The sequence below is a fragment of the Salmo trutta genome, chromosome 10 (assembly GCF_901001165.1).
Source record: "Salmo trutta chromosome 10, fSalTru1.1, whole genome shotgun sequence".
Lineage (NCBI taxonomy): Eukaryota > Metazoa > Chordata > Actinopteri > Salmoniformes > Salmonidae > Salmo > Salmo trutta.
Window position 1 is genome coordinate 6,786,185 of NC_042966.1, and position 14,487 is coordinate 6,800,671.

General features: G+C 42.6%; 1 protein-coding gene across 3 annotated transcripts in view; it reads right to left on the reverse strand.

Moving 5' to 3' along the window:
• Positions 1-14,487, reverse strand: part of pax2a (paired box 2a) — a 128,273-nt gene that overhangs the window by 21,350 nt on the left and 92,436 nt on the right. For all 3 annotated transcript variants that reach the window (XM_029764189.1, XM_029764190.1, XM_029764191.1), the window contains one exon: positions 11,055-11,175. In XM_029764189.1, coding sequence (XP_029620049.1) covers positions 11,055-11,175 — 121 coding nt within the window. The remainder of the gene's footprint in view (positions 1-11,054; positions 11,176-14,487) is intronic.

Sequence of the window (14,487 nt, forward strand, 5' to 3'; positions counted from 1 at the left end):
CTCAGTTACCTTAGCTTTCTTGGGAACAGGAACAATTGTGGCCCTCTTGAAGCATGTGGGAACAGCAGTCTGGGACAGGGATTGATTGAATATGTCTGTAAACACACCAGCCAGCTGGTCCGTGCATGCTCCGAGTACACGACTAGGGATGCCGTCTGGGCCAGCAGCCTTGCGAGGGTTAACACGTTTAAATGATTTTACTCATGTTGGCTGCGGTGAAGGAGAGCCCGCAGGTTGTGGTAGCGGACCGTGTCGGTGGCACTGTATTTTCCTCAAAGCGAGCAAAGAAGTTGTTTAGTTTGTCTGGGAGCAAGACATTGGGGTCCGCGATGGGGCTGGTTTTCTTTTTGTAGTCTGTGATTGACTGTAGAGCCTGCCACATACCTCGTGTCTGAGCCGTTGAATTGCGACTCTACTTTGTCTCTACTGACACTTAGCTTGCTTGATTGCCTTGCGGAGGGAATAGCTATGCTGTTTGTATTTGGTCATGTTTCCGGTCTTCTTGACCTGATTAAAAGCAGTGGTTCGCGCTTTCAGTTTTGTGTGAATGCTGCCATCAATCCACGATTTCTGGTTTGGGAAGATTTTAATATTCGCCGTGGGTACAACATCACCAATGCCCTTGCTAATAATCTCACTCACTGTATCAGCGTATACATCAATGTTGTTGTCTGTGGCTATCCAGAACATATCCCAGTCCACGGGATCGAAGCAATCTTGAAGCATGGAATCAGATTGGTCTGACCAGCGTTGAACAAACCTGAGCACGGGCGTTTCCTGTTTTAGTTTCTGTCTTTAGGCTTGGAGCAACAAAATGGAGTCGTGGTCAGATTGGCCGTAAGGAGGGTGAGGGAGGGCTTTGTATGTGTCGTGGAAGTTAGAGTAACAATGATCCAGGATTTTGCCGGCCCGGGTCGCGCATTTGATATGCTGATAAAATTTAGGGAGCCTTGTTTTCAGATTAGCCTTGTTAAAATCCCCAGCTACAATAAATGCAGCCTCAGGATGTGTGGTTTCCAGTTTACATATAGTCCAATGAAGTTCTTTCAGGGCCGTCGAGGTGTCTCCTTAGGGGGGATATACACGACTGGGATTATAAGCGAAGAGAATTCTCTTGGTAGATAATGCTGTCGGCATTTGATTGTAAGGAATTCTAGGTCAGCTGAACAAAAGGACTTGAGTTCCTGTATGTTGTTATGATCACACCACGACTCATTAATCATAAGGCATACACCCCTGCCCTTCTTCTTACCAGAGAGATGTTTGTTTCTGTCGGCGCGATGCGTGAAGAAACCAGGTGGCTGTACCGACTCTGATAACGTATCCCGAGTGAGCCATGTTTCCGTGAAACAGAGAATGTTACTATCGCTGATGTCTCTCTGGAAGGGAACCCTTGCTCGGGTTTCGTCTACCTTGTTGTCAAGAGACTGGACATTGGTAAGTAGTATACTCGGGATCGGTGGGCGATGTGCCCTTCTACGGAGCCTGGCCAGAAGACTGCTCCATCTGCCCCTTCTGCGGCGCCGTTGTTTTTGGTCGCCGGCTGGGATCCGATCCATTGTCCTGGGTGGTGGACCAAACAGAGGATCCGCTTCGGGAAAGTCGTATTCCTGGTCATAAAGTTGACGTTGCTCTTATATCCAATAGTTCCTCCCGGCTGTATGTAATAAGACTTAACATTTCCTGGGGGAACAGTGTAAAAAATAATACATAAAAAAAAATACCGAATAGTTTCCTAAGAACGCAAAGCGAGGCAGCCATCTCTGTTGGCGCTGGAATAACAACTAGACAGAACAACAAATAACAATCTTAATTTCGCCTAACGTTACTGTTCTGACTCAGTGGTGCACATGTAGCCTATAACCTGTTCTTGAGAAATGTCATCATCTAATATTGTAAGAGCTTTCTTTGTCTACTTATATGTCCCCGTAATTTATCCTACAGTTTGGCTTGGTGTACAGGGAAATACTGTAAGAGCAGCCCATGTTCTGCATTCGGTCGCTGTACATTTCAAAAGTGCTGAACACAGTTATATTGACTATGTCCGTCTTAATCGAAATTACGGAACGTTCCCTTATGCTTTAGTTTTGAGATTTTGGCGAGAGTGAGCCCTCTCGCTTTGCCTCTTCCTCTCTGCTGATACTAGCGAGCGTAACAGCATCCCTCTGTCTCCTTATGTGTAGACCATGTATCTGATGCTGTCTCGTCAGAAAAGTATGACATGCCATACTCCTTTTGTCCAGACAGCATCAGATATATGGTCTACACATACTAAGACAGAGGAGCGCTATTTTGCTCGCACGGATGCTTTGTCTGAGATTTATGAATCTTTCTGTCGGCACGCGTCTTAGTCAAATAAATGATCAATATTTCTGTATTTTTTTTTGACGGGCAAGGAAGTATGGTAGGGTGGGCCAGGCATTGTTCAGTCTATCGACTCATTTCATTCATTTGAGTCTGCAATGCCCAATGCACGCAGGACCCCCTACCGTCGAACAAAAAACTGAAAACTCAGAAGAGTCATGATTCTACAAGCCTCTCGTTCTCATGTCGTTCACCATAAGGGGCTTATTAGAGCTGTAATTTGTGACTGAGACTTGTAAAAGTGTGCTTTAACCTGTTGGGGATAGGGGGCAGTATTTGCACGGCCGGATAAAAAACGTACCCGATTTAATCTGGTTATTACTACTGCCCAGAAACTAGGATATGCATATAATTATTGGCTTTGGATAGAAAACACCCTAAAGTTTCTAAAACGGTTTGAATGGTGTCTGTGAGTATAACAGAACTCATGCTTCGAAGTACGGTAATGGAATATTTTGTCATGAAACGCGTCGGGCGCGTCACCCTTTGTCACCCTTCGGATAGTGTCTTGAACACACGAACAAAACAGAGGATATTTGAACATAACTATGGATTATTTTGAACTAAACCAACATTTGTTATTGAAGTAGAAGTCCTGGGAGTGCATTCTGACGAAGAACAGAAAAGGTAATCAAATGTTTCTAATAGTAAATCAGAGTTTGGTGAGGGCCAAACTTGGTGGGGTTCAAAATAGCTAGCCATGATGGCTGGGCTATCTACTCAGAATATTGCAAAATGTGCTTTTGCCGAAAAGCTATTTTAAAATCGGACATAGCGATTGCATAAAGGAGTTCTGTATCTATAATTCTTAAAATAATTGTTATGTTTTTTTGTGAACGTTTATCGTGAGTAATTTAGTAAATTCACCGGAAGTTTGCGGTGGGTATGCTAGTTCTGAAGGTCACATGCTAATGTAAAAAGCTGGTTTTTGATATAAATATGAACTTGATTGAACAAAACATGCATGTATTGTATAACATAATGTCCTAGGAGTGTCATCTGATGAAGATCATCAAAGGTTAGTGCTGCATTTAGCTGTGGTCTGGGTTTTTGTGACATTATATGCTAGCTTGAAAAATGGGTGTCTGATTATTTCTGGCTGGGTACTCTGCTGACATAATCTAATGTTTTGCTTTCGTTGTAAAGCCTTTTTGAAATCGGACAGTGTGGTTAGATTAATGAGAGTCTTGTCTTTAAAATGGTGTAAAATAGTCATATGTTTGAAAAATGGAAGTTTTCGGATTTTCGAGGAGTTTGTATTTCGTGCCACGCCCTATCATTGGATATTGGAGTGGTGTTCCGCTAGCGGAACGTCTAGATGTAAGAGGTTTTAACACAGTGTCCAAAGAAGGGCTGGAAGTATACAGAATGGTGTTGTCTGCGTAGAGGTGGATCAGAGAATCACCAGCAGCAAGAGCGACATCATTGATGTATACAGAGAAAAGAGTTGGTCCCAGCGTTGAACCCTGTGGCACCCCCATAGAGACTGCCAGAGGTCCGGACAACAGGCCCTCCGATTTGCCACACTGAACTCTGTCTGAGAAGTAGTTGGTGAACCAGGCGAGGCAGTCATTTGAGAAACCAAGGCTGTTGAGTCTGCCGATAAGAATGTGGTGATTGACAGAGTCGAAAGCCTTGGCCAGGTCGATGAATACAGCTGCACAGTATTGTCTCTTATCGATGGCAGTTATGATATCATTTAGGACCTTGAGCGTGGCTGAGGTGCACCCATGGCCAGCTCGGAAACCAGATTACATAGCGGAGAAGGTACAGTGGGATTCGAAATGGTCGGGGATCCATTTCTTAACTTGCTTTCGAAGACCTTAGAAAGGCAGGGTAGGATAGATAAAGGTCTGTAGCAGTTTGGGTCTAGAGTGTCTCACCCTTTGAAGAGGGGGGTGACTGCAGCAGCTTTCCAATCTTTGGGGATCTCAGACAATACGAAAGAGGTTGAACAGGCTAGTAATAGGGTTTGCAACAATTTCGATGGATAATTTTAGAAAGATGAGGGTCCAGATTGTCTAGCCTGGCTGATTTGTAGGGGTCCAGATTTTGCAGCTCTTTCAGAACATCAGCTATCTGGATTTGGGTGATGGAGAAATGGGGGAGGCTTGGGCAAGTTGCTGTGGGGATTGCAGGGCTGTTGACCAGGGTAGGGGTAGCCAGGTTGAAAGCATGGCCAGCCGTAGAAAAATGCTTCTTGAAATTCTCAATTTTCGTACATTTAGTGGTGACAGTGTTTCCTAGCCTCAGTGCAGTGGGCAGCTGGGAGGAGGTGCTCTCATTCTCCATGGACTTTACAGTGTCCCAGAATATTTGGGAGTTTGTGCTACAGGATGCAAATTTCTGTTTGAAAAAGCTAGCCTTGGTTTTCCTAACTGCCTGTGAACATTGGTTCCTAACTTCCCTGAAAAGTTGCCTATTGTGGGGGCTATTCGATGCAAATGCAGTATGCCACCAAGCCTGGCCTGCTGAGGAGTGATGGACTCCATCCAAGCTGGATTGGTGCTCTCATCTTATCTATCAATATAGACAAGGCTCTAACTCCTCTAGCTCCACAATGAGATAGGGTGCAAGCCAGGCCGCAAGCTGTTAGTCAGCCTGCCAGCTTAGTGGACTCTGCCCCTAGCACAGTCAGCATAGTTTTCTCCATTGAGACCGTGTTTGCGCCTCGATCTAGGTCTGGCAAAACTAAACATGGCAGTGTTTGCCAGAAATCTCATGGAAATAAAGGCCTCCTCCATTCCATTCCTGCCATTATTGACAGAGATTGTGATAATGCCTCACATCTCAAAATAGGACTACTTAATGTTAGAACCCTCACAACCAAGGCAGTCATAGTCAATTAACTAATCACTCATAATAAACCTGATGTGATTGGCCTGACTGAAACATGGCTCAAGCCTGATGAATCACTATACTCGACTTGAGTGGGTAGAGTCACTGACGTTATCTTCCTGTCCAGTCTTGCTGCGGCCCCTCGTGTTGTGGGGGAGATCTTTGTGGGCTACACTCCGCCTTTTCTCAGGGTAGTAAGTTGGTGATCTGTTGATATCCCTCTGGTGGTGTGGTGTCTGTGCTTTGGCAAAGTGGTGGGGTTATATCCAGCCTGGTTGGCCCGCCCTGTCCAGGGGTATTGTCAGACTGGGCCACAGTGTCCCCCCCATCTCAGTCCCCAGTATCTATTCTGCAATAGTCTATATGCCGGGGGCTAGGGTCAGTCTGCCCTATCTGGTGTATTTCTCCTGTCTTATCTGATGTCCTGTATGATCTTAATATGCTCCCTCTAATTCTCCCATCTCTCTCCACACCCGGAGGACCTCAGCCCTAGGACCAAACCTCAGGACTACCTGGCCTGGCGACTCCTGACTGTTCCCGTGCCCAGTCCACCTGGTCATGCTGCTGATCCAGTTTCTGCTGTTCTGCTTGTGGCTATGGAACCCTGATATGTTCACCGGACGGGCAACTTTGTCGTGCTGCTGATCCAATTCATGTTGTTCTGCCTGTGGCTATGGAACCCTGACCTGTTCACCGGACATGCTACCTTATCCCGGACCTGCTGTTTTGACCCTGTCTCTCTATCTAGGCTACTTGGGGCGGCAGGTAGCCTAGTGGTTAGAGTGTTGGGCTAGTAACCGAAAGGTTTCTGGATTGAATCCCCAAGCTGACAAGGTAAAAATGTCATTCTGCCCCTAAACAAGGCAGTTAACCCACTGTTCCACGGTAGGCCGTCATTGTAAATAAAAATGTGTTAACTGAATTGTCTAGTTAAATAAAGGTTACATGTAAAACTACAAATTTAAATCTCTACCGCACCTGCTGTCTCGACCTCTGAATGCTCAGCTATGAAAGCCAACTGACATTTAATCCTGAGGTTCTGACCTGTTGCACCCTATATAACCACTGTGATTATTATTTTACCCTGCTGGTCATCTATGAAAATTTGAACATCTTGAATAATGATCTAGCCTTATTATAATTTCCACTGGAACAGCCAGAAGAGGATTGGCCACACCTCAGAGCCTGGTTACTCTCTAGTTTTCTTCTTAGGTTCCTGCCTTCCTAGGGAGTTTTTCCTAGCCACCGTGTTTCTATATCTGCATTACTTGCTCTTTGGGGTTTTAGGCTGGGGTCTGTAAAAGCACTTTGTGACATCTGCTGATGTAAAAAGGGCTTTATAAATACATTTGATTGATTGAAGACCGTTCCAATAAAACATTTAATATGTTCTTTAAAGGTCCCCAGAATGTTTAATTCGGTGTGAACAGTCTAGTGGGAACAATGTGGACTCATCACAAAGGATATGCTCCCTAAAGACCAAACTGTCCAGTTGTGCGGATTATTCTACAATGTTTATTTAAGGGTGCAAAAAACATTCACCTGATGTTACAAGAACGTTCCCAGAACACATTGTCTATTCTTAAAGGTTCCCAGAATGTTTTGTTAGGTTGTCGTAATATTGTGGGACATTACAAGAGATAGCTTCCCAAAATACAAAATATGCTCTGTTGTGATGACATTCATACAATGTTTAAGTTAGGTTGTACAGGACATTGCCTAAATGTTGTAAGAATAAAATAAGTACATTTTTGAGACGTTCATAGCATATTTGTTTTAGGTTTAACATAATATTCCATTGATGTTCACATAGTATACACTTTACCTTGTCTTGGAGGTCCATTTCAAGAACATTAAGAAAATGTTACCACAACATTCTCAGCATGCAAATTAAAGCATAAGAAAGCAGATTGGAATATGTCCCCATTATGTTTCTCTCCAGATTTAATGGCAATTCCCATTTGAGGACTGTATTGTAAATGATAAAGAGACACATGGAGTTTTAATTTCATAGGACCTTTAAACATAATTTAATCATACGAAAACACCATATTTTTTACACTTCATATGTTGACAATCTGCAACACATGTGGGGTTTTAAGCTTCAAGGTTTGGTTTCCAAGCCAGGTCTTTTATCCTCTGCACCACTAGGGAAGCTGTCTTTCATCATATTCTTTCAGTATATATGTAACGGCTGTCTGTGGATGTAGACCAAGGTGCAGCGGAGTTAGTGTTCATCTTTGAATTTTAATTTACGAACGAACACGATACAACAAAACCGACAGCCAAACAGTACTGTCAGGTGCAAGACACTAAACAGAAACAATCCCCCACAAAACCCAAAGGAAAAACAGGCTCCTTATGTGTGACTCCGAATCAGCAACAACGAACTACAGCTGTGCCTGATTGGGAGCCACACATGGCCCAAAACAAAGAAATACAAAAACATAGAAAAATGAACATAGAACGCCCACCCAACGTAACACCCTGGCCTAACCAAAATAAAGAACAAAACCCCTCTCTATGGCCAGGGCGTTACAATATAGCCATGGAAGAATGGTCAATAAGGAATTCCATGCATTCTTTTCTAACCTTCTTAGACATAACTAACCAAGGGAAATACTGGTAACTGGATTATTCATCATCATTTTACCCATCCTCTTTATATGATGTGTATTTCTGGGTGCATATTTACAAGGTATCCAAGACTATGAGTGCTGATCTAGGATCCCTTATGCTTTTCAGATCATGAAAAATCAGCCAGGGGTAACCATATCATGTGTCTCAAATAATTACATCAGGTAGATTTAAAAAAAAGATGATTAGACAATTTTCACAGTTAGTCAAAATTTTGAATTTCTGACTGAATTTATAATTCTGGATGAAATAAAGGCATTCTCTCTTTTAGTAGAGTATATCTGAGCCTCAATGTAACTTTTTGTGAAGAAACTGGTTACAGAATGTGGGATTGAACCTGCAATCAGATAATTAACCCACTGCCCCACCAGGGGATAGTTGTGGCCTTTTTTAATTTATTTATATTTTTATATTCAATCTGGACACAGAAAACAATTTGTGTCATTAAAATATTCCCATCTTCATATGCTGTGTGCCTGTAATACTGTGTTTTATGATTTTCTTTCTTCGTCATGTGTTGGAAGTCTTATGAAATGTTATTTTAGTTGGATAGAGCTTCCAATAACTTTTGTTCTTGTGTATTCATTGTCACACCCTGATCTGTTTCACTTGTCCTTGTGATTGTCTCCACCCCCTCCAGGTGTCGCTTATTTTCCCTGGAGTATTTATCCCTGTGTTTCCTGTCTCTCTGTGTCAGTTTGTCTTGTATGTTCAAGTCAACCAGCATGTTTTTCCCGTGCGCCTGCTTTTCTATTCTCTTTTATTAGTTCTCCCGGTTTTGACCTTTGCCTGTTTTTCTGGACTCCATTCCCGCCTGCCTTGACCTCGAGCCTGCCTGCCATTCGGTAACTCTGGAACTCTGAACTGGTTATGACCTTTTGCCTGTCCACGACCATTCTCTTGCCAACCCCTTTTGGATTGTTAATAAACATCTTGGAGTCTAACCATCTGCCTCCTGTGTCTGTATCTGGGTCTTGTCTTGTGCCCTTATATCATATGCTTCTTAAATACAGACTCAGCCTTCAAACTAAATATGATTTTTCTCACATTTGATAAGACTTTCAACATGTGACAATATAGTAACCATATCGAGGAAAACCGAAGTTCAAAAGGCTAGGTCTAATATATTGTATAAGAGGCCATACAATACGTTTTGTAGAGATTCCTATGTTGATGATGTAAAGAATATTTGCTGGTCTGTGGTGTGGAATGAGGAGCAACCAGATGCTGCACTTGACACATTTATGAAATTGCTGATTCCAGTTACTAATAAGCATGCACCTATTAAAAAAATGATTTTTTTATTGTGAAAAAAACAAGAAATAAGGCTAAAAAACAGAACTTGAGTGTGCATAATTATTCACCCCCAAAGTCAATACCATGTTGAGCCACCTTTTGCAGCAATGTTATTGTAAAACCAGCAAGAAATATGACAAAAAAACACATAACTTGGGCATGCAAACCTATTCACCCCACCCAAAGTCAATACTTTGTAGAGCCACCTTTTGCAGCAATTACAGCTGCAAGTCTCTTGGGGTATGTTTTCATAAGCTTGGCACATCTAGCCACTGGGATTTTTGCCCATTCTTCAAGGCAAATCTGCTCCAGCTCCTTCAAGTTGGACGGGTTCCGCTGGTGTACAGCAATCTTTAAGTCATATCACATATTCTCAATTGGATTGAGGTCTGGGCTTTGACTAGGCCATTCAAATGTTCCCCCTTAGACCACTCGAGTGTTGCTTTAGAAGTATGCTTCGAGTTGTTGTCCTGCAGGAAGGTGAACCTCTGTCCCATTCTCAAATCTCTTGAAGACTGAAACAGGTTTGCCTTAAGAATTTCCCTGTATTTAGTGCCATCCATCATTCCTTCAATTCTGACCAGGTTCCCAGTCCCTGCCGATGAAAAACATACCCACGGCATGATGCTGCCACCACCATGCTTCACTGTGGGGACGTTGTACTCGGGGTGATGAGAGGTGTTGGGTTTGCGCCAGACATGTGCTTTCCTTGATGGCCAAAAAGCAACATTTCTGTCTCATTTAACCCGAGTACCTTCTTCCATATGTTTGGGGAGTCTCCCACATGCTTTTTAACGAACACCAAACGCGTTTGCTTATTTCCTAATTTTGATGTCGGAAATACGACTTTGTTTCATGTGCACTTCTTCAACCAATATGATTTGATAAGCTAGCTAATGTTGCTAATAATTAGTTTGGCTAACTTGCTTAACATTTTAAATAATGTCAAACTGGCTATATTATCCATATTGATAAGGTTGTAGTTGTCAACAACAGATTTGTTGAAAAGGTAAAACGTCAGTGATGAAACGTCACGACTCAGCAACTCGGGCAACAACATTTTCTTTAATTTTCCACTTGTAATTCTGACTTAGAGGGTAGTTTAAGTCAAACCTTCTAGTCAGAACTAGAAATGTATGATAACTCTGATAGAATGCTGCATATGACACAACACTCCCTGGAAACTATATTGAGAATAATAGCCAACACCTTGTGAGACAGAAAAATGTATATCCTCAGCTTCAAGGCTTTTTCAATACTCATGGTAATGATGGGGGGAAAGTTGTTATTGTACAAAAAGCTTTTGTTGTCTTGGCATTTCTCTAGAAGTAACTAAAATGTGGATAAACAATCCAAATATTTATTTATCTGTCTGTCTCCCAGCCTCTCTCTCTCCCAGCCTCTGTCAATCAACAGGGCATCATAGCCTTTGATGACAACGTCAGGTCGCGAGAACAACAGCTCTCTCTTATTAGAAGTGCTCCAGTCAATCTGTTAGCAGGCCAATACAGAGCTAAAATCTGAGCCAATCAGGAGCAGTGTGTGAAAGGGCTAAAGGATCTAAAGGTCTTAGCCTATCTGTTGTCACTCTGATCGCACCAGAAACATAAACACATAAGAGGTTATGCGTTCGCATGGATTAAGGAAATATCTCTGTCAACAGAACATGTATAGCAATTGATACAATAATACATATGCAGATCCCACTCAACTACATTTTTAACTTAACCATCTAAATTATGATGATCATTCATTGAATTTAGATAGCACATATGCAATGCACAAAGTGCTTAACATTATAAGGAGGGTGGGACCTCACTTCACCCATTACTATTCTGCAGCACCAATGGGACATGAAAAACCAATAAGTCTGCAATGGAACCAGATAAACCAATAAATAAGTTGTTAAGAAGTCTTACCTGTGATGACCAAGTAGCTCTGTGAGATGCTGGAGCCCAGGTCTGAGCTGGCGCTGGTGGACAGGCAGGGTTTGGTCTCATCTAGACTGCTGTTCAGGGATGGGAACGAGAACTCATTTGCCTGTGGAATAAAATACACAACATTAGCATTGGTCTTTTAGCACATGCAAGCGCAAGCACACACACACACACACCCTCACTGCCTGTCTAAACTTGGGATTGCGAGAAGGAGTGAAAGGCTAGGAGTGTCAGCTGGTTCTTTGTGCTCGGTTGCGGTCATCCCTGTGACCAGTCAAGGGAGGAGACATTCAGGCTTTGTTACAGGAGACACATGTGGTCGGCTTTTTTAAAAGGGGAGGAAAAAACCTTGACATCAAAACCTTTGTTTTGAAGTTTCAGGATGAATAAATAAAGGTTTTGTGGAATTTTAGGGGTTTGCGACGTCAATATGTGAGATGAGCGTGGCTACTGTGTTTCTGTGGCAAACCACACAATAAATGCATATGTTAAATCTTGAAAGTATGCCTAAAAAGGGATGATTTTAACTTCATTGAGAGGAAGTTCCTGAATTTGGGAACTTTCTGTGTATTTTAATGTGTTTTATCAAGGTTAATTCACTTCTAAATCAGTCTATGAATGGGCAATAGCCCTTCTTTAGAGTAATAGTCAGCCATTACTTCCTGTTTAGTGTTTATTCCCCTTTAATCATTATACAGTTATAAGGGTTAAGGCTCTAGGCGGTGAGGAAGACTTCCTGTCTGTCCCTCGTGTGTGTGGGTCTCTGTGTGAGCGTGTGTCTCTGTCTCTGTCTGTGGGTGTGTTTGTATCAATGGGGGCCGCCCCATTCCCAAAGGGGCCGAAACGGTGACCCCATCCTTGTCTGCCTCTATCCCCGTTCAACTATAATTGTCTGCTTACAACTGTTCCTTGGCACTCCTCTGGATGTTCCTCTCTATTGCACTGGGCCTAGGGAGCACAACAGCCATTTTGTTATGCTAATGGCCTGTGGGCTGGGTGGAGGGTTGGGCGGAACGCTGGGTGGAGGCCGAGCGGTGAGCACAGAGGGCCCCTGAGTGGCCTGGGCCACATGGCAGCCAGAAGTGTGGGAGGGATGAGAGCCATTCAACCATGCAGGCCTTCTCCAAAATTGCTTTTTAATGCTCTGATGCAGACACCCCAGATACGACCCTAATAGCCTAATAGTCAAGCACCTTTTCACCAGTTGAAAAAAAGAGGGAGGAGGAAAGAGGGGGATGAAAATAAGGGGAAAAAAGGCTCCAATGAAAGCGGGCTAGTCTGATTAATATTACGTTAGATGAAAACAGATTTTTCTGCACAGTTCTGGGGCAGCTTCTCTCCCCCCTCCCCCCTCCTTCCCTTGTTTTAATACCTTCTCCTCCACTCTTTATGATTGCAAGTCATTTCCAATTCGTTTTGGTATTGATCTTGTGGTAGGAATCAGTTTGGTAATTAGTTGCATTAGGGGCCTCTACCGCCGGCTGAGGGGCTGTCCCCATCCTGATTTATCACCGATCTAATTCGCTACGATCGCACACGAGATGAAAATGAACTCAATTAGGCCACTAGCTAAGGCTGCATGGGCAGTAGCTCTGGGAGTTTCAAGAGAGAAACTAATAGTCTCTTAACAGTCTAATGAAAGTAAATAAAGGTTATCCGACATAATAGGGCCCATAGCTTTAAATAAGAAGTTGGAAGCAATTAGAGATTTATATTGTCGCTGGAGCTGGTTTGAGTGGGCCACTTCATTCAATGATGGAATGGCATTCTCTGGAAATTTAACCTCAACTGCTCATACATGCATGGGGAACTAAATTGTAAAACAGTGAACATTTTTAACAGTGAAATAAAAAAATTGCAAAAAAATTATAATGAGGTAATAGACAGTCGTTCACTTTTGCATGTGAAAATGTCACTGGATGCATTTCTAGCCATTTAACTTTAAGTTTATGTTGGTGGCCTACATTTTGATAGTATAGACCCCTTTCTGTGTTTGCAAACATTACCGCACGAGGGCAATGCAAGCAATTTGGTGGCAGAACACGGGGGAGTTCTCAGAGGTTGACAGCAAAAAAAGCCTCCATGTTGCATTTCACACTACTTTTGGATTATAATTGGATTTTAATGCTCGTTTTTCAATTGATTAAGGATCCCCATTAGCTGCTGCCAATGCTAACTCTTCCTGTGGTCCAGCAACATTAAGGCAGTTTGTCTGTTTAAAATATTACATGACATTACATTTAATAACACTTTAGCCAATACATTTAGTGTGTTCCCTCAGGCCACTACTCCACTATCGCATATTTACAATACAACGTACGTGTGTGTGTCTTATCATGTGTATGTGTGACTGTGTTTTTCAGAGTCCCCGTGGTTCCATAAAGTGTATTTTATCTGTTTTTTAATCTGATTCTACTGCTTGCATCAGTTACCTGATGTGGAATAGAGTTCCATGTAGTCATGGCTCTATGTAGTACTGTGCGCCTCCCATAGTCTGTTCTAGACTTGGGGATTGTGAAGAGACCTTTGGTGGCATGTCTTGTGGGGTATGCTTGGGTGTCCTCGCTTTGTGCTAGTAGTTTAAACGGACAATTTGGTGCATTCAGCCTATCACCACTTCTTACAAAAAAAGTGGTGATGAAGTCCGTCTCTCCTCCACTTTGAGCCATGAGAGATTTACAAGAATATTAGTAATGTTAGGTCTCTGTGTACATATAAGGGTCAGCCGTGCTGCCCTGTTCTGAGCTAATTGTAATTTTCTGAGGTCCCTCTTTGTGGCACTTGACCACACGACTGAACAGTAGTCCAGATGCGACAAAACTACAGCCTGTTGATAGTGTTTGTTAAAAAGGTAGAGCAACACTTTATTATGGACAGACTTCTCCCCATCATAGCTGCTGTTGTATCAACATGTTTTGACCATGACAGTTTACAATCCAGGGTTACTCCGAGCAGTTTAGTCACCTCAACTTGCTCAATTTCCACATTATTTATTACAAGATTTAGTTGAGGTTTAGGGTTTAGAGAATGATTGAAATATATACGAATAACGTATTACTTGCTCTTTATTTGGAGTTTTAGTGATTTCATACACTGTACTAGCTGATCTGGATAGGAAAAATGCCAAGGGGGTGAATACTTTTGCAAGCCACAGTATAGTGTTGAGTCATCCGCATACATAGAAACACTGGCTTTACTCAAGGCCAGTAAAATGACATTAGTAAAGATTTTAATAAGTAAGGGGCCTAGACAGACGCCCTGGGGAATTCCTGATTCTACCTGGATTATGTGGTAGATGCTTACATTAACTTCATTGGGATAGGGGGCAGCATTGGGAAGTTTGGATGAAAAGCGTGCCCAGAGTAAATTGCCTGTTACTCAGGCCCAGAAGCTAGGATATGCATAGAATTATTAA